The sequence below is a fragment of the Antechinus flavipes genome, chromosome 1, assembly GCF_016432865.1.
Source record: "Antechinus flavipes isolate AdamAnt ecotype Samford, QLD, Australia chromosome 1, AdamAnt_v2, whole genome shotgun sequence".
NCBI lineage: Eukaryota > Metazoa > Chordata > Mammalia > Dasyuromorphia > Dasyuridae > Antechinus > Antechinus flavipes.
In genome coordinates, this window is record NC_067398.1 from 247,221,451 (window position 1) to 247,245,395 (window position 23,945).

The following is a 23,945-nucleotide window of genomic DNA, read 5'->3' on the forward strand; positions in this document are numbered from 1 at the left end:
AAATGACCTTTGTTATGTAAGAAGATTCTCAATGGGTTAGAGTCTATGAGGAGAAATTAGACAATGGAAACACAAGATATCAAAATTTAAAAAAACAATACAAACATCATGACTAAAACAATGTAAATAGAAAGAATTATCAGAAAACAACTGGAGTGAGAAGAAAAAAAAAAGGCTTATTAAAATATCTTTTTTAAATTCAGAAGAAAACTGAAGGAAGGTCAGAAAGAAACACTGAAAAGCAGGGCAGTTTTGAAAGCTACAGGTTGAACTTATATCTTAAAATGATAAGCAATCTGTACGTAATAGAAAAATGCAGTCTTTTGTGTAGTCTCCTTTTTCTCAGCTATTATGTACATGGAAATATCCATCTTATTTTGTGGCTAAGTTCAGAATAAATAAAACGGAATACTGTGAAAATATAATGATATTTGATTTCAAAGAAGAAATACGAGAAGATACCTCCACCAGGCTTCTTTGCAGGCTGAGGGAACTATGGGTATGAAAGTCTGCATATACCATTCATTTTTTTTTGTTGTTATGTTGCTTTTTTTTTTTTAATAGCTTTTTATTTACAAGATATATGCATAGGTAATTTTTCAGCATTGACAGTTGTAAATCCTTTTGTTCCAACTTTTTCTCTCCTTCTCCCCATCCCTTCCCCCAGATGGCAGGTTCACCAATACATGTTAAATATGTTAAAGTATAAGTTAAATATAATATATGTATACATATCCAAACAGTTATTTTGCTGTACAAAAAGAGTCGGTCTTTGAAATAGTGTACAATTAGCCTGTGAAGGAAATAAAAAATGCAGACGGACAAAAATAGAGGGATTGGGAATTCTATGTAATAGTTCATAGTCATCTCCCAGAGATCTTTCCCTGGGTGTAGCTGGTTCAGTTCATTTCTGCTCTATTGGAACTGATTTGGTTCATCTCATTATTGAAGAGGGCCAAGTCCATCAGAATTGATCATATAGTATTTTTGTTGAAGTATATAATGATCTTCTAGTCCTGGTCATTTCACTCAGCATCAGTTCATGTAAGTCTCTCCAGGCCTTTCTGAAATCATCCTGCTGTTCATTTTTTACAGAACAATAATATTCCATAATATTCATATATCACAATTTATTCAGCCATTCTCCAATTGATGGGCATCCACTCAGTTTCCAGTTTCTGGCCACTACAAAGAGGGCTGCCACAAACATTCTTGCACATACAGGTCCCTTTCCATTCTTTAAACCTTTTTTTTTTTTTAAATTTGAGGAGCTTTTGGTATTTTTCTTCCTCTTTTAAGAATCTTATTATAAAGAATGATTTTCTGGGAAATGATAGAGAAAGATACTAGTCGTAAATGTAGGTGATATAAAACTATGTGAATAAAAATTTAAAATTTTAAAAAGGGCCTACTTAAATGTCCTAGCATATTACTAGGAATTAGCCATCTCAATTGGTTCTTGATCCATATTAGATCAGTGTGGGTTGTTATGAATAACTGTTGCTCTGTTGGCTGGCAGAAAAACCTGGGGGAACTTATGCTACTATAAATCCCACACTCTCTCTGACCATCTTCTGTTGCTAGAATTTGCTGGGGTTAGTGGTACAACTTGCAGGGGAATTTATGATGTTCAGTCACTCCGTTTACCCACCTAATTGCCTTAATTAGTGTATATTAGTATCTGTTATTCTCCATCTTGAGAATGTGGATGTTGCCAGAAAGTTGACCTTCAGTCATGCAGAGGACTTACAGAGTCTTTGGAAATCTCAGGTGCCCTGAAACAAGCTGGCTAGAAATTGTGCCAGTGCAGGGCAAAGCTTGTGGTACGGGAAGTAGAGGGTGAGGGAAATCATTGAGTCCAATCTTCTCAGACAAGCAAGTAGAGAGTGCTTTGTGTGGCTAAAGCAGCTGGCTTTTTCCTTCTTCAATTTCAGATCTGTGATTCATGTAGGCAACTCCTAGAATGGAGATTCCTTCAGCAGTGCAAATGTTTCTCCACAATCCTTTTTTTAGGAAGGTAAAGGGAAATGCCCTTACTTACATAAAGGGAAAAGAAAAACTAAACCTTAAGACGTGAACTAGACATTTTCCTTTTTTTGGACAAACTAAACTAGCTAAGGTAAATGAAGATCCTTTTTTGGGGAGAGGGGAAATTGGGGAATGGAGGAGGTGGGAAGGTTAAATAAACTGGGGTAGGAAGTGGAAAGGATCCAAACTTGTGATTTCATTTGCAAATTCATAGTGTAGAAACTCTCTCAATTAATACATCTTGGTAACTCAAATTTTTTGTATACTTTTATCACCCGTGTTAAATGTGTTAGATTGCAGGGTTTGAACTTGGGTATTTCTGACTGCAAGACTAACCCTCTGTTTAATATGCCATACTTTCTTTCCCTGCACATGTTGAAAATTAAATACTCATCCACTGGGTGCTACTATTCTGTATCCCTTTTGTTTAAAAAAAAAAAAAAAAAAGAAGGAAAGAAATCAGTACACACCTCAGGAATTGGAGTTGATAGTAGAGGAAGAAGACTGTGTAATGATTACTCTTTTTCCCATGCCAGTGTCATGAAGATTTGGCTATGGAAGAAGAATAGCCTGTATCTTTCATGGCTTAGACATTTGTCAGGGATTTGACTGAAATAAAGGATTTGTGATTTAGATTAATGATTGGTTGTGAACTAATTGGCCCGTATAACAATTTGGTTTAATGGAAAGAGCAATGGATTTGGAGTTTGAAGTTTACATTTCTTGCTTCTAGTATTAGTGGTATGACATTAGATAAATTCATTTAAGCACTCTAAGCCTTGGTTTCTTTATGTATAAATGAGGTACTACACCTACTTCATAGGATTATTGTTAGCATTGAATAAAATAATATGTAGAAAATATGAGAATAAAATTAAGTTTTAAAAAATGGAATATTCTTGCGATATAAGAAATGATAAGCAGTTTGGTTTTAGAAAAAATATGGAAAAACTTGCAAGAAATAATGAAAAATGAAATGAACAGAACCAAGGGAATATTGAATACAATTTTATTTGAAGAATAATTGTGAACTAAGTTATTCTGAATATTATAAATATTCAAATCAACTACAAAGGGCCTATGAGGGAAGATGCTATCTACTTCCAGAGAACTCATAAATAGAAGTATGCATAATAGGAATTTACATGTGTAGGGGAGAAGGGATGAGAGATGGTGGCCTTCTATAATTTGGGATGGGGAGAGGAGACAGCTTGAAACTTAGAAAATGCTTTGTAAATGTAAAGTAATTATAACAATAAAAGTTATTGATTGTTGATTGCCAATTATTGCAGCTTATCCCTGAGAAATATATACACCTCCATCCTTTTCAACTTATGATATAATTATGTGCTAACCTAAGTAGTGTGATCCACTTTTCCATGCTTTTGTGCCTGTGCATTTATTTTGTCCACTTGATACTTAGGCCACATAAACTTAGCTTGTTGAAGCTTTTTTTTGGCAGTTCAGAAATTATCTATTCCTTTTTAAGATGCATATGACTGTCTTACCTTATTGTTTTAAAAGCAGAGATTTGTGATTCCTTATACTTTCTACCTTTGGACTACTTACTTCCTTATGAATATCATTACACTTTAGAAGACTGGAGCAGACTTTGTGTACTTAAAATTGTGGCTTCAAGGATGATTTTCAGCTAACTTAATGTCTTTAAACTATTATGTCACTTAAACTTCGATGACTTAATAACATCAAAGGACTTAACCAAACTTAAGTAGAAAAAAAATCAGTCTTTCAGAACCTGACCCTCTTTCTTACATTTATGTGAACAGGTTTTTAACTTGCTTTTCCTAAATTTCTCCAGTAGATGGAGATGTGGTTCATAGTACCTAAAACATCACTAATGACCATTCAGTGTTGAATAAATATTCAACATTTTATCTTCTCCTCCAGGCTTGTGTTATACAATAGGAATTATATGAAAAGGAAAAAATGGATTTTGTTTTGTGTAACTTAGTGCAGTTCTTTTCTAGTATTTCCCCTTGAGAATTCAGAGAATTATCAAAATTAGTGTGAGGAAAGACCTGTTACTGTAAGTCTTCCTTCTTGTCTTGTCTCCTAGGGCAAAGGCAGGATTATTTCTCATGGTGTGCTCTGCAGTATTGTGTTAGAACTAGTCTGTTTTTCCATGACTCAGCTGATGGGCATGTACCACTTCCTTTGGGATAAGAATTGTCTCTGGTGTAAGAGATTTCACTCAAAAAATATTTTCCATTTTATTAGTCAATTATGATTTATTTAATTTTTATCTTAAAATATCTTATTTAGAAAACTTTGTTTTCTCTTTTGTTTATATCCTTCAAGCATTTTCTTATTTTTTTTAGTGATTCATTTTCTTATATATAACTTAGCCTTATTTATTTCATTTTTAAAGTTTTTATTCAACCCTCCTAATTTCCTTTAAGAGTTTTGCTACACTCTACTGAATTGATCTTTCCTTTGAAAAATAAATTTAGTTTGTTCATTATTTGTTCATGCACACCCCTTGTGAATTGGTCTAGATTTAGACTTCAGAAGAATGTCATCTAAAAAAAAAAGCAAAACTTCATTGTGAACTCTAGATTTTTCTTGTTGCCAACTTTAATTCTGCTTCTCTGACCAAACCTAGTTAGATAGTATTGAAGTGTAAAAGAATTTTTACCTTGTGTCCACTAACTTTCTCACTTTGGAAAACAATTTTCAAATACATGGTGATCTTTCACCTGCCTTCCTCCCCCTCACTCCTTCAGGGTTGGCCCTATAACATCCAGCCCAGTTTACTAGCCACAGCAAGTTGTGGACTTGGCCCCTCATTGAAGAAAGCTTAATATATCTTTGGATGGGCATAGTGAATCATCACAACAGCTTGTTCTAGTTTTCATTGTCTGTTTCATTTCCTGCCCCTCTAAACTCCTGAATCATCTTGTCACAGATTGAATTAATAATAAATGGCATCCTTGTTGGTTTGTATTACCTAAGAATGGGTTGGAGCTTTGGATGAATTTGCCTGAAGTGGGTGTGGTAATCTACTTTGTCCATTATTAGCTCCACCGACTTTTTTCTTTGGGTAAGATGAAGCCAAAGAAAGAGGATGTGTTGTATGGTTGTACCTCAGAGTGCAAGTAATATTTTCTTTGGAATTGTCCACTGATCCATATTGCTTATTTTTGCTTGAACTCATTCTAGACCATTATGTTGAATTAGAAGCCCTTTCTAATGGAATGAGAACTTAGATTTTAAGAATCTTTCCTCCTAGTTACTTTTCCTTCTTTAGATTTTTAAGACACTACTCTTTCTTGGGTCTCCTCTTGCCTGTGAGATGGCTCTCAAGTTCTTTGCTGACTTATTATCCATCCATATTACACCCCCTAACTGGGTATTTCCCAAGACTGTATCTCAGGCCTTTTCCTTCTTTTCTTATTCTTCACTGTTTCTTTTGGTAACTTCATCAGCTCTCATGGGTTTAACTGTTATTCCAGGCTGATAACTATATATATCCTTTATCTTTGTTTTTGTCACTCTCTTTATATCTCCGTCTCTTATCTCTTTATATCTAGCTTCAGTCTTTCTTGAATTTCTTTTTTGTGTCACCTATTTCCTTTTGGACAGTTGAAACTGAATATCACAGAGATATCTTAAACTCAGTATGTCCAAAATTAAACTCATTATCTTTTCTCCCAAGCTCTCTGTTCTTTCCTATTTCTGTTGAAGCCACCACTGTTATTCTAGCCTCCCAGTTGTGTAACTTTTAGTATTATTCTAGACTCCTTACTCTCCTTCCTCCCACATATATTACTAATATGTTGCCAAATTGTGATGTTTCTACCTTCATGATCTCTTGAATATGACCCCTTCTCTCCATTCATACAGCCACCACCATAATTAAGGTCTTCATCACTTCTCACCTCCATTATTGCAATAGCTTCCTAATTAATCTCTCTGCCTCAGATCTCTTAACCGACCTAGTTCATTTTCTCTGTGAAGCCTTTCCTGATTTCCTGTTCGTCTATCTTTCCCTACTCCCAAATTATTGGTGCAGTTCCGTCCAAACTGCATTTAAGTACTTCGTATATATTTATGCTATATATGTTTCTGCGTGTTATCTCCTGCATCAGAATTTAAGCTCCATGTGAGTAGTCTTAAACTTTTTCCACTTGTGATTCCTTTTTTACCCCCAAAATTTTTATGGCTGTGGGTATATAAGTATATAAAATAGGTACACAAATCAAACATTTGCTGACAATAAATGATAATATTCTGACCCCATATTTAGATATGAGACTCCATAGAGGTGTGACCCACAGTTTAAGAAGCTGAGCTCTAGAGCCCAACAGGTCCTAACACATAGTAGGCACTTAAATACTTGATCAAAGTTTCATTTTAAATTCTGGAATAAAACAACACTTTATTTTTTGTAATACACAAAGTGAAAGTGGTAGCTACTTAAACATATCATCTTGACATCTCAGTTCTTATAGTTTCCCTTACAAGATATGATTGATTGACAGTAACTTGAGTACTTCATTCAGTACGAGTTTATTACATTATTTAATCGTTCAGTTCTTTATTGAGAACAAAGCAAGCTATTCCAGAGTGGTACAGTATCAAAGATGTGTTAGCTATAGACATTTGTATTATGTTGATCTGGGTCATTATTGTTTTATAATGAAGGTTTTCCATTCTTTGTCAGGTAAATTCTTTTGGATAGTTTCTAAAGAAGGACTTAATTTGCATTTATTTATTTCTAATTGCATTATAGTGAAACTCATATATTAGCCCCAGTCTTATACTCTTGCATGATGGGTTTTGGTTTTAGCTACGGTTTCCTTTTTTTTTTATAATTGAAGCTTTTTATTTTCAAAACTGCATATTTTCAACACTGATCCTTGCAAAATCTTGTGTTCCTATTTTCCCCCTCCTTCCTGCCACCCCCTCCCCTAGATGGCAAGTAATCCAATATATGTTAAACATGGTAAAGCTATGCATAAATCCAAAAAGGCTTACATAGTTATACAGTTATCTTGCTGCATAAGAAAAATCAGCTCAAAAAGGAAAAAAAAAAATGAGAAAGAAAATAAAATTCAAGCATACAACAAAAAGTGTGAAAATGCTATGTTGTGATCCACACTCAGCTCCCACAGTCACCTCTCTGGGTACAGATGGCTCTCTCCATCATAAGGTCATTGGAACTGACCTGAATCATTTCCTTGTTGAGAAGAGCCATGTCAATCAGAATTGATCGTCATATAATCTTGCTGTTGTACAGTTTTCTTCTTTAGGTACATTGATAATCTAAGCTTTTCTTTCATCCTATTTAACTCACTAATAGATCCATAAATTGGTGTTAGAAGAGGTTTTAGTCTTGTTTGACCAAAGATAGCATTTTGTCTTTGAGACAGAAAATCAGATCCGTGGATCATCAATATCAGTTCCAAATCAGAGGATAAATTTTACATTGAATAAAGTAAGATGGCTTATGCAGTACTGAGATATTTAAATAATATCGTCACTGGTAACATTCCCTTCAAGTATGATACAAAAACCATCAAATGTAGCATGCTAAAAGCCATTCAGGGACAGGTTTACTTATTTTTATTTATGATCTCACTTCTTAATAATTTTACCAAAATTGTATCTTGGTTTTCTAGTGCTTCTATCAGCAGAGTATATGATAATAAATGTATTATGTTTACAGAATTTAGAAAGCCCCTTGCCTATTGCCAGCTATCACGTGGCTGTGATTTGGAATGGAATGCTTTTTAAAAGAGTTTTCTATTTCAAAGGAAAAAACCCTAAAAGAAAAGATATTTGCATATGGCAGTGCCCATTTAGGACATTCATAAAATTTCTGACCCATTGTATTTTTACTTGAAATAGTTTCCTTGAATTTGTGAGTCTGAGGATCTTTTATATCAGAGTTGTGTAGACTTTTTTCTATATAGAATGAAGAGAATTAACTTTTGAGAAGTATAAGAAAGAATACGTTGTCTGTTGATTGTTGTAATTTGGATCTGGAGTTCTATTAAATGGACTGTCACTTTGTTCCATGTGGAAATCTTCCTATTTGCTTAGTTGTATTGGAATTTGTTTCTCAAAGACCATTTTATGCCAATGAGGAATAGGGAAGAGTAAAGATAACTGAACAGAAGCATTAACTGCAGTTTCAATGTGGTTCCAAAGTAGAAATTAAACATAATTGTGTAATTATTGCCATAACTTCTTAATTTGCAGAAAATGTTGGAAAATAACTCCCTGATGTGCTCTGGCTTGTTCCTGGCAAGTATCCTGAGATCAGTAAAGGGTGTTCTTACATTAAATTTTTTGGCTCTTTTCTTCTAATTCCTATCGATCCATCTATAACATAGAGGTAGGAGTGGTTGATTATAGTAGTGTGGATGATTACCTAACATTGTAGTTCCTAAGCACCTTACTTGAACACATTCTTGGAATTGTAGATGGAATTTGTAAGATGGACTTTATACTTTTGACTTATGTTTAAGTGTTTTTAAAAATATGTTGTGGGAATGAATGAATAAATTATTTTCTATCTGGTTAATGTAAGATGTTTAAAATTATATAAATTATGAATGGATTTTAAAAATTAACTGTATTTGAGTCTTTAGCTACTTCTTCATTTGTATTTATACCACTTTTACCAGTATCTCAAGTAACTGTATATTTAGCAAATTATTTAGCTTACCAACCACAGTTTCCTCATCTGTTATTATGGGAAGAAGTGTTAAAGTAGTTGTTTGACCCCTTACAGTTTTAAAACTCTTGATTCCAGATAACCCTTAGTACTATCTAAATTTCCTCTCCTTTGTGTTCTTTCTTTTTTTTTTTAATTTCTTTTTTGCTTTTTTGATCTTTTTGCTGAAACTTAAAACTTTAGTATATCTTGCCGAGCTTCTTATGTACATCATTAGGAATTAAGAAGTTATTTTTAAAAAGAATGAATAAAATAGAGGCAAATTCAGGTTCCTTTTTGACATTCAGTAACTCTTTTTTTATCTCTTTCTCTCTCTCTCTCTCTCTCTCTCTCTCTCTCATACACACACACACACACACACACACACACACACACACGCCCTAGTGAATAGTATATGTTATTGAAATCTGGCATCATCAAGAAAACGAATATGATCAGATTTTAATTTCTAGAAAATTTTGTTTGTCAGTGACTATAAAATAATTTGGTATCAGACCAAGAAGTCATTGATGGTAAAAAAGATTAATTTTTCTCTATTTGGTTCAGTCATTTTGGAAGCAACATATATAATAATAACAGTCAATGTTGAAAAGAGAGCAGCATTTTTACTTATAAAATATTTTATTATAAATGTAAATCTGGTTGCACAGGGGGAAAAAATTAAGTTCTAAAGGACTCCAACTTAATTAGTCATGATGTAGGTAAAAGAATTTTTCAAGATGGTTTCCTTGACTATAGTTGATTCCTCATGCTTATTTGTTAGTTGATTAATAGCCTCAGAATTTTTTTGCTCTTGATAAGTCCTTCTAAAGTGAGCTAGTCAATATTAAGATTCCAAAGGAATCTTCAGCAAGGATGACACAAGGAAAGTGATCTACTTTCTTAAAGTTACAAAGTTGATTTTTGTGTTCTTTTGCTTGTATATTTCTCCTTTTTGAAGAGTCTCTATGAAGTATTGGTAGCTATAAATAGAATTCTATCTCATGAGGGAATCACTTTGGGAATAATTTCACCAGCACATTTAAGACAGGCAGAAGAAAGAGAGATGATCCCCAAGGATAGACAGAAGGAAGGGTAGCATCTTAGAAGTTTTCAGTTGGTTTTTTGTCTAGAAACCTCTGCAAACAGGAAAAGGAGAAAGAATATGTAAGGACAGTGGGGAAAGAGGAATCTCGACTGATTAGTTAAATAGGGTAAGTGTAATTAAAGCTGGAGGTGTTCAGGTACATTACTTGATATATTTGGTATTCTTGGTTAGAAAATGATGAATACAATGCATACCCATTATGAATTTAAGGTATCTTGCCCACCACAATACTCTGTAAATTTTTTTTTTTAATTGTGTAGCTTTAATCAGTCTGCTGTGGATATTGCTTCCCCTCTTAGGCAGGTGATGTCGGCAGTTTTTGCTTTTTCAGAAAGTAAAAGGAATTTGGGTAGGGTGTGTGTGTATGTGTGTGTGTGTGTGTGTGTGTGTGTGTGTGTGTGTGTGTGTGTGTGTGTGTGTATTTTATGGTTGCATCTGTTGTGCTTTTTAGGGTTGGCATCTGTTTTTGATGCTTAGCCATATACTAGTTTAAATACAGTTATAGCTTGAAGACACACTTTTTCCACTCTTCCAAAACAGAGCTACTGCATCAGGGCCAAAAAAGCTGGAGAACAAAAATGAGAATTAAGAACATTGGACTACTAAAAAGAAGAGACTAGGGAAATGAGGTCTTCTCAAATTCCCCACCTCTTGGTAAAACCTCATTGTTATCTGTGGACTGTAATTAACCACTCTCCACTGCTTGTCTCCTGTAGGCTTAATATCTTGCCAAGTTATTAGGATATAAATCTTGCTTCATAATTATATAGAAAACGAGGAAATTTGGCATTATTAATCAATCTTTTAGGAAGAGATGTACAAATTCTGGATATTTGGAAGACATAGAAAAAAATCTTTTTTTCTTTGTATGTGATTAAAAGAGAGGATAACATAAGAAAGCTTTTTAAAATTTTTTTTAGATAAAACCTGAAATGTGAAGTTTAATTTTTAGATGGCCCTTTTAAAGCTTTAAAGTTATATTAATCATAGAAAAATATAGCCCTTTAATTGTAGATTTAGTGCAGGTTGGCACCTCAAAGATCATCTAGTCCAAGCTTCTTAAACTGTGGGTCATAACCCCATTTGAGAGTTGCATAACTGAATGTAGGAAATTATGATTTATTATCAGCAAGTATTTGATTTGTATACTTATTTTATATGCCTCCATAACTAGGATTGCATAAAAATTTCTGAGGCAAGAAGGGGTTATGAGTGGAAAAAGTTTAAGAAGCCCTGATTTAATCCAATCATTTCATTTATTGACAAGGAAACTGAGATCCAGAAAAATTAAGTGACTTACCCATCTTTATTGAACCAAAGTCTTCTGATTCCAAATATAAAAGTTTTTTCCTTTCACTATATCATTAACTCATGAAGATGAACATGGATAGCTTGACAACATAGCATATTTGACCATTAACTCTAAAAGTAGAGCTTATATAGATAATTACAAAATACTAATTGAATTGGGGCTATAAATGGAACTTCTTAGGAATTTTCCATTTCTAATTTATTTTTGTCAGCTTAATAGAGGGCAGGAAAAACTTGAGCAGAAGAAACCAGTAATAAAAAGTTAATTATGTTTCCCTGGACTTAGTGTTTTTACCTGTGTCAAGCAAATATAGTTCTTCTTTCATTCAAAAAATATTTAATTAAATGACTAGGGTAAAAAAATTCTTAAAGCTTGCTGAACATGAGTTTCACTACTTGGGACATTGCCTAATTAGTCTTAATTTTCTGAGCTATATCAGCACTTTCTACTTCTTTTGATATTTTATTTTTTCTGTCTTCATTTACTTATGAACAGTGAAAGTTTACTTATATTAAAACAAATTCATTTGGTATATTTCCAGACATTATAATTTCTTTAAAATGTTAGAGATGATAATGGAAATTGGAAGACAAGAAATTTGAGGAAGTATATATGCTTAACAGAATTCCTACTGTTTTATGATGAAAGACTTGAAGATGTTTTGTGTTCTGCAGTATTTTAGAATTCCTTTCCAATATCAAGTCCCCCACAATCTATTCGTTTTGTGGTGTAGACAAATGCAGCAGCAGCCTTACATTTTAGGTTTCTGCCTTTGAATCTTAATCGATGAGATTTGAGTAGCATTATGAACTGACTACTGGAAGCATTCTTCTCCTTTCTTAGTAAATTCTTCCACCTTACTCTCTTTGCTTTTGAGTAGAAACACTTTTAGATTCTGAAAAATATTAGATTTGTCATATAAAAGAGCTCTGATTCAGACAGTGATTGTTGAAAAGACCTTAAATTGATGATTAATCTCAGAATCAATTTTTAGATGAATCCAGAAGACATCTTTATCAAGTATGGTCATCTTTACATTTCTGGATACTTTCAGATCCTTAGTTATTACTGTTCCCTGAACAACTTATTTGTTTTGTTTTGTTTTGTTTTGTTTTTTAATTTAAAATTTATTTTGTTAAATATTTCCCAATTACATCTGAGAAAATTTAAAGTAATTTAAAAAACTTTTTGAGTTCTAAATTCTCTCCATTTCTTCTACCCTCCTTGAGAAAGCAAGCAATTTGATATCAGTTATACATGTGAAGTCATGCAAAACATATTTCCATATTAGCCAGATTAAACAACTTCTCTAAAAATTTTTTTTCAAAGAATATTACATTCCTCAGTGCTGTACTTCAGATTGTGGCATTATTTTATTCCTTTTCTTCTTAGAGACAGGACATGAAAAACTTTTACATATTTTCATAAACTTAGTTGGTGGTAGTTCATATCTTGTGAGAAGTATACAACTAACATTCCCCCCAGTTTTTGAGGAGAAAATTTAGGTAGGAGGAAATCCAAAATATTTTTCACCTATGCATTACCAAAAAAAAAATTTTTTTTTGGTATACATTTTTCTATTGCTAAGTCAACTAATTTAATATACATGCAAGGATATTTCTGCTTGTCCCTTTTAAGGGAATTTCCTAGACAGTCATAAAAATAGTAGAACTAGAAGAAAAAATTAAGAGATCATTGAATGCAATGTGAGAGTGTTGAGATGAGGGAATGGTGAAGTGACTTGTATGAGGTAACACATTTAATTAGTATGTCAGGACTCCTATCTTGAGGTTTTGTGGATGTATTTATACTACTCCTTTACATGGAAAAACCTTGAACTTTTCTCATTTTCTTGGTCTCCATTTCATTTTATTGTTTTTTTTTCTTCTGGCTATACATATGTATTAACTTTTAAAATATATGTATTTCTTTTTGAATCATGTTGGAAGAGAAAAATCAGAACAAAAGGGAAAAACCATAACAGAAGGGAACAAAAATCAGAAAAAAAAAGAAGTGAATATAGCATGTGTTAATTTACATTCAATCTCCAAAAATTTTCTGGATGCAGATGGTGTTTTCTATTCAAAGTTTATTGGGATTGCCTTAGATCACTAACCCACTGAGAAGAACCAAGTTATTCATAGTTGATTATTGCACAATTTTGCTGTTATGATGTTCAATATATTCCTGGTTCTGCTTGATTTGCTCAGCATCAGTTTGTGTAAATCTTTCCAGGTCTTTCTAAAATCATCTTGTTGATTATTTTTTATAGAACAGTAATATTGCATTATTTTCACATACTTTAACTTATTCAGCCATTCCCCAGTTGATGGACATCAACTCATTTATCTGGAACCTTTCTCAAAGGATAATACAACATGATGTGAATTTCTAAAAATTTTAAAAAGATCCTAAGTTCAGTATTCCCTTTTAGATTTTCTTCCTTTTGATTTTTTAATCTCTAAATTACTGTTGGTGATAATTGAGCCCAGTATAGGTCATGCAACATGTTCCTATTGCTCTTTTCATCCATATACATCTTATCTAGTTTTGTTGAGCTTGGGAGAAAGGGGTAAGGGAGAGTGGAGGATTCCATGACTTTTTTTTCCCCCCTTGGCTTTTGTCTTTAAATCAGAGTCATAAAAAGTTAATGCCAACCAAACCTACCTCCTCAGTCTGCTCAGTTGAACTATCCCCTTGACAAAGAAAATTATTAAGCAAAAGCATCTGCAGTAGATATCAGAACTGATAACATATTTAAGTAGCCTGGAAAAGGCTGTTTCATTATTAGAATACTAGTTCTTTGGTATCTTCGTTGATTTTCAGGTATTTAGAGTTTTGACTTTTTATTTACTTGATTGTAATCATGGTACATATTGTCTTGGTTTCTGCTTATTATTACTCTGTATCAGTTCATAAACTCTGTTTTTCTGAATTTTTCTTTTGCAGGTTCTTATTTAATTCATGAATTAATTCTTAATTTGTATCTTATAACATTCATGTTATACAACATATGTATGTATATGAATATATATTGGAACATATTATATATTTTTATACTATAGTTTGTTAAGCCATCCTGCACATAGTGGGCACCTTGATGCTTTCAATTCTTTGCTATCATAAAGAATGCCATTAAGAGTATTTTGGTATCTCTTGGACTTATGTTTCTGATTCTGACTTCCCTGGGGTGTTAGAGAGCTCATAGAAGGTGGGAGCAGTTAAGTTCCTTCTTTGCACAATTGCACACTGAAATGCAGAACAGTTGAATCCCTTCCTCAGCCCCACCAGGAATGTATTTATATACCTACCTCCTTCCTGCAGTCTCTGTGACATTCATTGTCCCTATTGCTTTTTTTGGTCATATGCGGTGAAACCTCAGAATTGTTTAAATTTTGATTTCTCCCTAATGGTTTGGAGAATTTAGAGTTTTTATGCCACTTAACCATTTTTAGTTCTTTTCATAGTTGACATCTAGAATCTTTTAAAACAGTAGCTTGTAAAACTTTGGCTGTTTGACTCTCTAGAGAATTGGTAAGGTTTGTCATTTTTTTATTGATAATTTATTATTTTTAAATAACATTAATTTCAGAGTATCTCTCTTTCCTTTCCTCTCCCTGGTAAGCCATCCCTTCTTTGCAACATCAAAAAAAAAAGGGGTGAGGTGGGGAGATGCAACTGGAAGAAACTCTCATCACTTTGGCAGTCTGGCTATAGTGTTTGCTATTGTTCCTTATGAGTGTTAACTTTTTTGGCTACAGATCTTTATAAAATATATTATGTATTTCTCCGTCTTCTTAAATAGAGTATAATTGACATAATTTAACCATTTTTTAATTACATTGAGACATTAGTATGATGTCTTTGGTAACAGAGATGAATACATTGAAAATAAAATGTAGCCTCATTGTTTATTGTGCTGTGGGTTTTGTGTTAAATGGCCAAAATCATGTTTGGGTTTTGGATTTGGTGTTATTTTGCTGTTTTTGGTTTTTGTTTTTTTCTTTTGAGTTCTTAGGTTTGCTTTTTATAGTTTTCCTGTCCCTTCTTGCTTCTTCCCTTTGTTAGTTTATTTCTCTTTAAAGTTCCTCTCACCATTTCTTATTGCAGTATCTAATCTGTTGTGGTCTTAGTAAATAGATTACCAAACTTGATAGAATTGTTTGTAAAAATAAAAACAAACAGGGTTTGAGTGAAGACTTTAGATTTTTTTTTTTTTAACATGATCTTGATAACATACATGACTTTATAATATGTCTTTGGCCACTTAAAGACATTATCTGCTTTTCTGGTTGTCATTCCTGTCCTTAAGTAGGTGAGGTTGCTTAAATATCTTGAATTCTGGATAATTGAGGGATTACTATAATACAATATTGTAAAAATGAAGTTCAGGTTTTATTCATTGTTGAGTTTTGGCATACTCTTTTTTTAGAATGCTTAAAGAGACTAGCCAAGATCTAATTAACACTGCCTGATAATGTATTTGGAAGTAGGTTTATGTTGGAAACAGATTAATATTTGAAAAGACTTTTCATTTTGATCAGAATAGATTTAAGTGCATAGGCAGCCTTTAGTTTGACTTTTATTCTCATTTTGAAATTCTACAGCAGAGGCTATATAAAAAAGAGCCATCTCTGGTATTAGGGAGAGCCCTCAACTTTTTGTTGTATTTCCAATACTGGTTGTCCTTGGTCAAGGAAGTAACACCATGTTCTACATTCGTTTTAATTCGTCTTGAGCCTAGTCTGGTTATTGATGGTGGAACAAATAAATGAGGTTTTCTTCTTTCTCCAGAGGGCCTTTCCTATCTTCTCCCACATTCCTCCATTTTCTTTTCTCCTTTTCTCCCTTTCAAAAAGTGAACATTTCCAGAAGAGATTAGATTTGTGCTGCTACTTTGGGTCTTCTGACCTCTACCTCTTATCTTTTTTTTTTTTTTTTTCATCATAAATTGTATACTTTAACACTGGCTAGAGGTGTAGTAAAATTTGAAATTAATCCATGCATAAAATGAAGTAATCAGTTTAGAATCTTTTGTTTTGGGTTTAGATTTTTTTTTTTTAATGCCACGTCCATCCCTTGTTTTGGTGCCTTTTGTATTTATTTTTTTAAGTGCTGAACACTTAAAAGTCAGGGAAAAACAACAGGGGCGGGGGGAGGTAGTGGTGGTGGGGAATCAAAACTCAGGCCCACCTGGACAGCTGTATGAAGAATGGAATTGCCTTTAGGGGGAAGATTGAAGGAACATACACACAGCATCTGCAGCCACATTCTTTGCTTTTGGTAAAATGCTAATCCCAATTTAACATTATGACAGCAGCTCATTAAAAGCCGTTTGGAAATGTGCAGATCTAGGCAGCAGAAAAGAAGGGGCTTTGCACGCACACAGTTGAGAATAATGGTAAACCACGTGGGTCTCATTTTGTTTTAAATCAAGTAAATTACACAAAGGGAATTTACAGGCATGGACTTGCTGTGGTATGTAGCCTTCAAGGTTCACAGTCACACAGATAGCTCCTAGTTAAAAAATACAAAACAAAATTCAGGAGGTATTTTGTTGGCATTTTTATTACCAAAACATCAAGTTTTATGAGAGCCTTTCTGGCATTTACTTTACATATGTAATAAATCCAACTCTTTATCAGGTATTTGGGGTTTATGCTTCTGCTGGTTGTAATATCTTACTGGATAACTTGCTTTGAAACTCTTATTTGTATTCTTCTAATTAAAAGTCAAGATTGCTTTTTCGTTTGTCTTTTGTTTATGACCCATCTAAACTTGAGGGTTTGTTTGTCTTAGTTTTAACAAAGGCTTTCCTTTAAATAAAAAGGTTATGTTTTGTTCATTTACTTCCCTCACCCTCCCTCCCCATAATATCAAAAAATACTTTTAAAAAATCATCCTATAAAAATTTCTTTCAGTAGCTAACAGATACAGAATATTTTTTCTTGACTTCTTCAGTAGTATAGTACTATTCCATCTGGAGATTAACTTTGTCTTGTCAATTCTCATTTAGATATTTTAACCAGTTTAAGTCATAGCTACTGAAGCATAGTATAGTCATAGAATTTTAAGAGTTTAGAAGGGACCATGGATCATTTAGGCCAGTCTTCTCATTTTATTCATGAGAGGAAAAATAATCTCCTCCAGATTAGGAAGCTAGGTAGAATGAAGACTACTGTAGAGTCCTCCTGCCTCCTGAATTAGAGGTTGGCTCCTTTATATCACCAAATAAAATGCAGAATTAAGAAAATAAAAAACACAATATGGTTGTGTAATGCGGGGGAGAGGAGAGGGGCAGCAGGAATAGTGGCCTTTTAAAAATAGTGTGACGTAATTTTCCTTTCACCTCTCTTTGGAGCTACTCCCTGCTTTTTAAAACTTCCTTGCCATCTCTATTCACAGTCTCCCTCAAGATGTGTTCTGGGAACAGTGGCTGGGAAACAGTGGAGTGGTTCACCAGAATTAAGACTGAAAAGGGAACTTTTAAGAGTCCTAGTACAATGAGGAAGTAGCTGCTGGGAGGGGAGAGGTAAAAGAGAGATTTAAACAAAGTTAACCATCTGATACAATTCCATGACTGTTAATACTTGGGGAGAGGGAGATCTGGGAACTGTCCTACTTTTCTAAATTTTTCAGTTCTTTTAAATTAAATAACATATAATGGGTCAGCTCTTTCTGTGTACTGCCAGCCAATTGCCATTCATAGGGTAGGAGAGAAACAGGAGAGAGTATATATGCCAGGCAGATTAATACATCACCACCATCTTCGCTGCCATTTTCCCTCAGACCAGGACCCAAGAGCCTTTGGAATAGCAAAGCTTCCAACCCTTTTTCATAGCCATCATCCTAGAAACCTTTTTTGGAGATGTAACCTTGCAGTTTTATTCCTGTGGGTAGTATAACCACAGCCAAAGCCACAGCAACTGTGACTCAGGAAGGAGAGTTCTTGTCACCAAAGTCCCTGATAGTTAAGAACTGATAGGATTTATCCATGAGAATGACATTAAAGAAGAGCCATTAGCATCTGCTGTGCTTCTGTATTCTAAGGCTCATGGGACCTTTTCATCTGACTTAACAGCTGAAACTTATCTATGTGCTTTCTCTCCCCATCAGAATATGAGCTCCTCGAGGACAGGAGCTGTCTGTCTGTTTTGTTTGTATCCCTAAGGTGTAGCACTATGTTTTGCACATAATAACTGCTTATTAATAAATGCTGTTTTACATTCATTCATTCGGATGCATAGTTTCATGTTTTCCACATAATAGTTATATTTTAACTGCATATTCAGAGCTAATGTTTTCAACCTTTTTTGTTTCTTTTTTTAGAAAATCATAGTGTATTCCCTTTCTCTTAATATAAAATAATTGAATTCTGAAGGAAGTTTATAGGTTTCCCATTCACCTACATAATCATTTAAACAAACTAAAAAAGTAGATTTACTTTCTGGAATTTGACATTTTCAGGAAATCATGATAGAGAATATTCAGGTATATGTTCATTTTGTCTCCTTTTCACCTAACTCTACTCCATGATTTCTGTCTGACTCAAGGGCTACAGATTCATACCAGCTCTCATCCTATTTATTCCAAATCTAGAGTTGCACCCAGAAGTTTCTGATAAATCATTAATTGACCTAAAAACTTGAGCCTACTCCATTATGAACTTGTGATGGCCTTCAGGCATCCCAGTTTGATTTTCAATTTCCTGGCTCTCCTGGATTTTTGTCAATGGAGCTGGATCAGTGTGGTTCTAATTATTTTTTCTGCCTTTATTTAAAGGCAGAAACTTTTGAGTGATATTATCCAAGTGAAATGGCTATGTCCAGATTGGGTTTTACTGACTTTGCTTCGTCTTTTCCCAAACTATCCCATACATCCTTCTAGATAACATTTTAGCTTCCTGCTTTGAAGGACAGGACATATTTAGGACTTGTGAATTTTTCATTTATGAATAATTTGTGCTTTGGTTCTAAAAGGGTAGTAAAAACAATTCATTGGTCTTAGATTGAGCCATAAGAAACTTGAGAAGGTAGGAAGTTCAAAGGTGATTCAATGCTTTTACCTGTTGCCTGGGTAAGTCATTTTCCCTTTCCAGTCTCTTCGTTGTATTCCTCCCCACCTTTGTCTTCATAATTTAAAATTAGCTCACAATGTCCTTTCCTGGCTAATAACTTGTTTTTTTATTTAGTTTCCAGGCAGAGCGTCCAGCACTAAATGTCGTTATTTTCCCCTTGCTCCACGAGGGCTTGACTGATGTCATCAGAGATGTCCCCATGATGCATCTGGATGAAATTACCTTGTTCAAAAGCAGAGTAGCTGAAGAACCCCCAAACTTGTGGTGGTGATGGCTCCATCAGGAAATGGAATGGTCTGCATCAACAGGTGAAATCATTTTCCTTTAGCCTGAACTTGATTCTTTTCATCCCTCACCAACTCCTTCAGCTTACAGCTGCCTTATCGGATGTTTTAGAATCACTACAGTCCAATTCCACTGCAGAGTCAGATGAGACTGGACATTTCCAGGGGCATGTGAATGTTGTCATTGGGTTATTCTGCTGCTGCTGCTTGTGCTCCAGTACTCTGCTGGAAAGCCCCATCGGAGTGGTTTGGCTGTTTCTTTATGGTGGATATCAATTCTTTGGTTTGTAATGTAAAAGGAGAGAAAATATTCCCTCTTCATCACACTACATTCCACTCAATATGTTTCACTAGGGCTTTTGTGTGTGCTTAGCGCAGTACCTTTTGTAACCTTTCCTCTTTTAGACACTTTCTTTGTGACTACTTGTTGCTTTGGTGAGATTTATATTGAGAGTTAAATGTTAACAGGATTACTCGAGGAGAGTGAAGTGGGCAGCCTTAAAAGGGGAGGACTCATTCAGTTAAAATAGATGTGGTGCTTTGTACCCAGGCATGAGGTACCATGTGTGTACTTGCACATGAAAAAATATATCAGGATAACATCTCTATGAGTGATGTAATCTATTGACTCGTTTCAAAGACCAGTGTACTGTAATCTTTCTTTCAGCAAACTTTTATATGAACACTGCCGTGGTCTCCACATTCAGCCATTTGCACTGTTAGCCCTTGCCCCTCCCTACTTTTGACCCTCGGAACACTTGAGCCTTCTGAAGAGTTTGTGTATTGAGTAACTTTATTCCTTCACTTCGTGTCACAGGCACAAGACTGCATCAGAGAGTCCAAGAGCAAATTCTGCCTCCTCATAGCATGTGCACCTTGTATTTCACTCATCTTCACCTCTGACTCCATTTAAATCTCAAAGGAAGCTCAAGACCAGTTTTTGCCAGGGGTACTTGATCTTGAGACCTGTCTGAGACAGTGATGGGAGGAGTTCTCTCTCCTTGCAGCAGCTTGGGGACAGTGTACTATCCTGGGAGAGGGAGTTTTACGTCTTTAGGCTGCCCTGAGACAAAGTAAAAAGGGGCTGGACACACTCTATTCTCATGGCAGCATGGTGGAAAAAGTAACAGTGGAATCCTTGGAATAGTCTGGGGAGAATCCCTGAAAAAAGACATTTAGCAGCTGAAGGAAAGCAGCCTGGAGGAAAAATGAGGACTTAGTCCAAAAACATAGAAGTTGCTACTTTATCTCTGGCAAGGTGCCATCAAATTACAGGGGCCCTAGCTGTCTTGGGGTAGCTCTTTTTTTGTTGCTGCTTCCACTGGAGGGCACTCGATACTAGACGTCTCAACATATATGCACAGAGGGCCTGAAGACGGACTGGAATGCCAGGAAACCAACATTGATTTCCATTTGGTCTCAGGCAAGGAGCATGATAGTTCTTCAGTCAAGATTTGGTTGCTGTATTCCTCTGAGACTGAGAAGAAGCATCTCCTCTGCCATTAGATGTGTAGAGTTGCTACATTTCCTGTGTGGGGTCCAATACTTTACAGCAATGCAGGGAAAACAATGGCAAAATACCTGGAGCTACTACCTGGATAGCAGATTTCAAGCCCAAGAAAACACTGAAAGGTGGGAAGTGGTTCAGGGGTGATTGTTGAGAGCAGCTTGATTTTGCAGTGTTTAATCTGTAGCTGTCTCTGATATTTCTTTTACCCTTGTAGCTGCTAATACCAGGGAGGGTGTTTTCACCCATTTTTGTTCCTATCTTCTTGTCAGAGGCCATCAAGGATACGTTGTAGGCATTCCCTCCAAGAAGAATTCACCAACTTGTAACTTCAGGGACTTAAGTGATTATCATTCCTCGGGATGATTTCTTTTGCCTGTTTTTCCTGGTGTCCCAGGCTTTTCTTCTTGTTCAGCCAGGTTTTGTAGCAACACTTAAGTCAACAACATGATATATCACCCATTTTAACTTCTATACTAGCTCATAATTAAAGTGAGCTTGTTTCTTCTCCCATAATGCCTGGTATTTACCTTGTAATGGCTGGCTGACAGTCACTGGTGGATGCCTGAAGCCTCACAACCTCTGCCTTCAACTTTTGATTGAAGTTTTGCTTCTCCTGTAACCATTCCTTTGTCTGTGTCCTTCATCATCATGTTTAAAGCCTTATTTTCTTGCTCAAGACACTTTATTACTCTATATTACTTATCCAGCTCCTGATCCCATTTTTCCATTTCCTCTCTCAGCTGTACCTCCCTTTCATTTATCTGCCAATATCTCTGGTGACCCACCCTCAAAAATCCTGTCAGACAAACCAACCTTTTCCTCTTATTACTCACATTGTAGAGATTGCAGTGTTTATCAAATAAGCTTTCTATTATCCTACGCTCCTGCCTGGCTACACATCTTCTTCCTCCCAGGGATCAAGATTTAATTCATATATTAACTATTTCAAGGCAAGTTGTGATTCTTCATTTTCCTGTTTTGAAACTTTGAGTCCTACCATATGAGCATTATTGACCCAATTAAGTGTTTTACAAAACATTTTTTATAAAAGGACTGTTTAACAGATGTCCCAGGGTCTTCTTGAAGTCAGATTCCTGAAAGTGTCCCATCTTTTCTACCTTACTATATTTCTGGGGATACCGAGTAACTTGGATCCTTAAAAATAGGAAAGTTTTTGGGTAACTTTATTCTCGGTCTCAGGAAACCCAAATTCAGTCTCTGCCCAGGTTAAAGTTCCTTTGTCTTCCATTTCTAGAGTATGCCAGAATGCCAGGACTGTTTCAGTTCTAGCCAACAAATGATGCGCATTGAAACATATTACCTTCAGATTTGTCAGTACTGGTGGGCATCATTTTATTTGTTATTATTTCTCTTGAATTCTTTCAAGCCATAAAGGTACCTTTGAATTTGATTTGAAATGGCACCCAGAATTAAACGACTCTACAGCGGTATGTGTGATAGGCATAAACACTGACAGAGATTGGTGCCATCATGAACTTTACCCAATGCTTTGTTTCACTGTAGTGGGTACCTGAAGTCTTCTTGTTGTGTGAAGACAAACATTTCAGTGCTTCTTCCAGAGCATCATCTAAAAATGAAACTCTTCACAGCCATTCTTCAGGGATGGCAAAAAATTGCTCTGTGTTGAGGAGCCAGGTATGAATGGAGATGAATGTGGGTAGAACACAAGTGAACAGTTCACTTATGTTTCCTTACTTCCTTTGAGAGATTCTGCTCTGGGTATAAAAGTTAGTCTCTCTTTGACACATAGAATCTGTATGGAGGATTGAACCTACCTTGCATTGATGGAAGATGGTGAGCTGCATAGCCAATATGTCCCGGATAGAAAGAACGACCTTCTCCTTTACATCAGGTCAAGCTGTAAACATAATGCCGCTTGCACTTCAGACCTGAATGCTTTGTAGCACCACGTAGAGTCGAGATTAATTACCAGGGCACCATTTTTAGGGGAGGTTGATGAGATGCTGTCAAGCGGGTGTAATAGCGCATTAGAGTTTCTCGTCATGGAATGAGTCTTTATCCTGGACATGATGTCTCGTTTTAAAAGATGCCATATAGCTTTAATAGCTGTAATAGATCACTTGAGGTCTTCCATCTTGATCCATAGGCAAATGTTGCTAATTTCAATAGCTGTTCTGAAGCATCAGTGCTACTTTACATGAATCATCTGGAAAATAAAATCGTCCTCACAGTCATTGTATAGAGTTGCTCAAGGTTGGCCACATATTTGAAATGCTGTCATAATAAGGTTAGGTATGAAAAATAATCACAAGTCAAACTCAGGTGAATGATATGGGTCTGCCAAGTCCAATTTCCTATCTACAATGGACACCCAGAGGTAGCTTCAGATGTGTAGAGAAACTGCTCATTCTAGCAGTCTTCACTTATTGTGTTCTCACCCTAATGGATAGACCATATCCTAGGTCACTTTGAGCAAATAGACTGCCATGATGCAGCAAGGGACTGACAGAGAGGAGCATATATTTGGACAGCACCACAGAAGTCAACACTACAGCACTATAGTTTGGGCCCCCAAAAGGGTGTTTGAAGATCCCTCCTGTGGTGATGGCAGTTTCACCTGTTATCTGATGTGGGACCTAAGCCAAATAACTTGTAAATGGCTGTTTTTGCCAAAGGTTTGCTCCAGAAGATGGGATTCTTCAGCATACAGGATGAAATGACTAGACCAATTAAGGAATGTTCTCTTATAGAATATTTTGCACATATATTTGTTTTGAAAAATTCATGGTACTATTTTCTGCTGCCAGATTCTTGATGAGATCCATTGCTACATTAAGAGACATCTCTGCTGATCCTGATTACAAAGACATATCTTGTTGTGTAACATCTCACTGCTATGTCACACTAGGATTGAGATTCTCTTTCATAATGAAGGGGTAGAATGATATCTGAATCCTTGATG

At 35.1% G+C, this 23,945-nt stretch overlaps 1 protein-coding gene across 2 annotated transcripts in view; it reads left to right on the plus strand.

Moving 5' to 3' along the window:
* The window catches only part of FBXL18 (F-box and leucine rich repeat protein 18), a 166,448-nt gene that overhangs the window by 43,620 nt on the left and 98,883 nt on the right, over window positions 1-23,945 (plus strand). The window contains exon 5 of one of the 2 annotated variants that reach the window (XM_051999925.1): window positions 19,322-19,515. In XM_051999925.1, coding sequence (XP_051855885.1) covers window positions 19,322-19,478 — 157 coding nt within the window. In that variant the 3' untranslated portion in view covers window positions 19,479-19,515. Of the gene's footprint in view, window positions 1-19,321; window positions 21,124-23,945 lie in introns of both variants that reach the window. The other variant, XM_051999934.1, reaches the window with a different exon arrangement.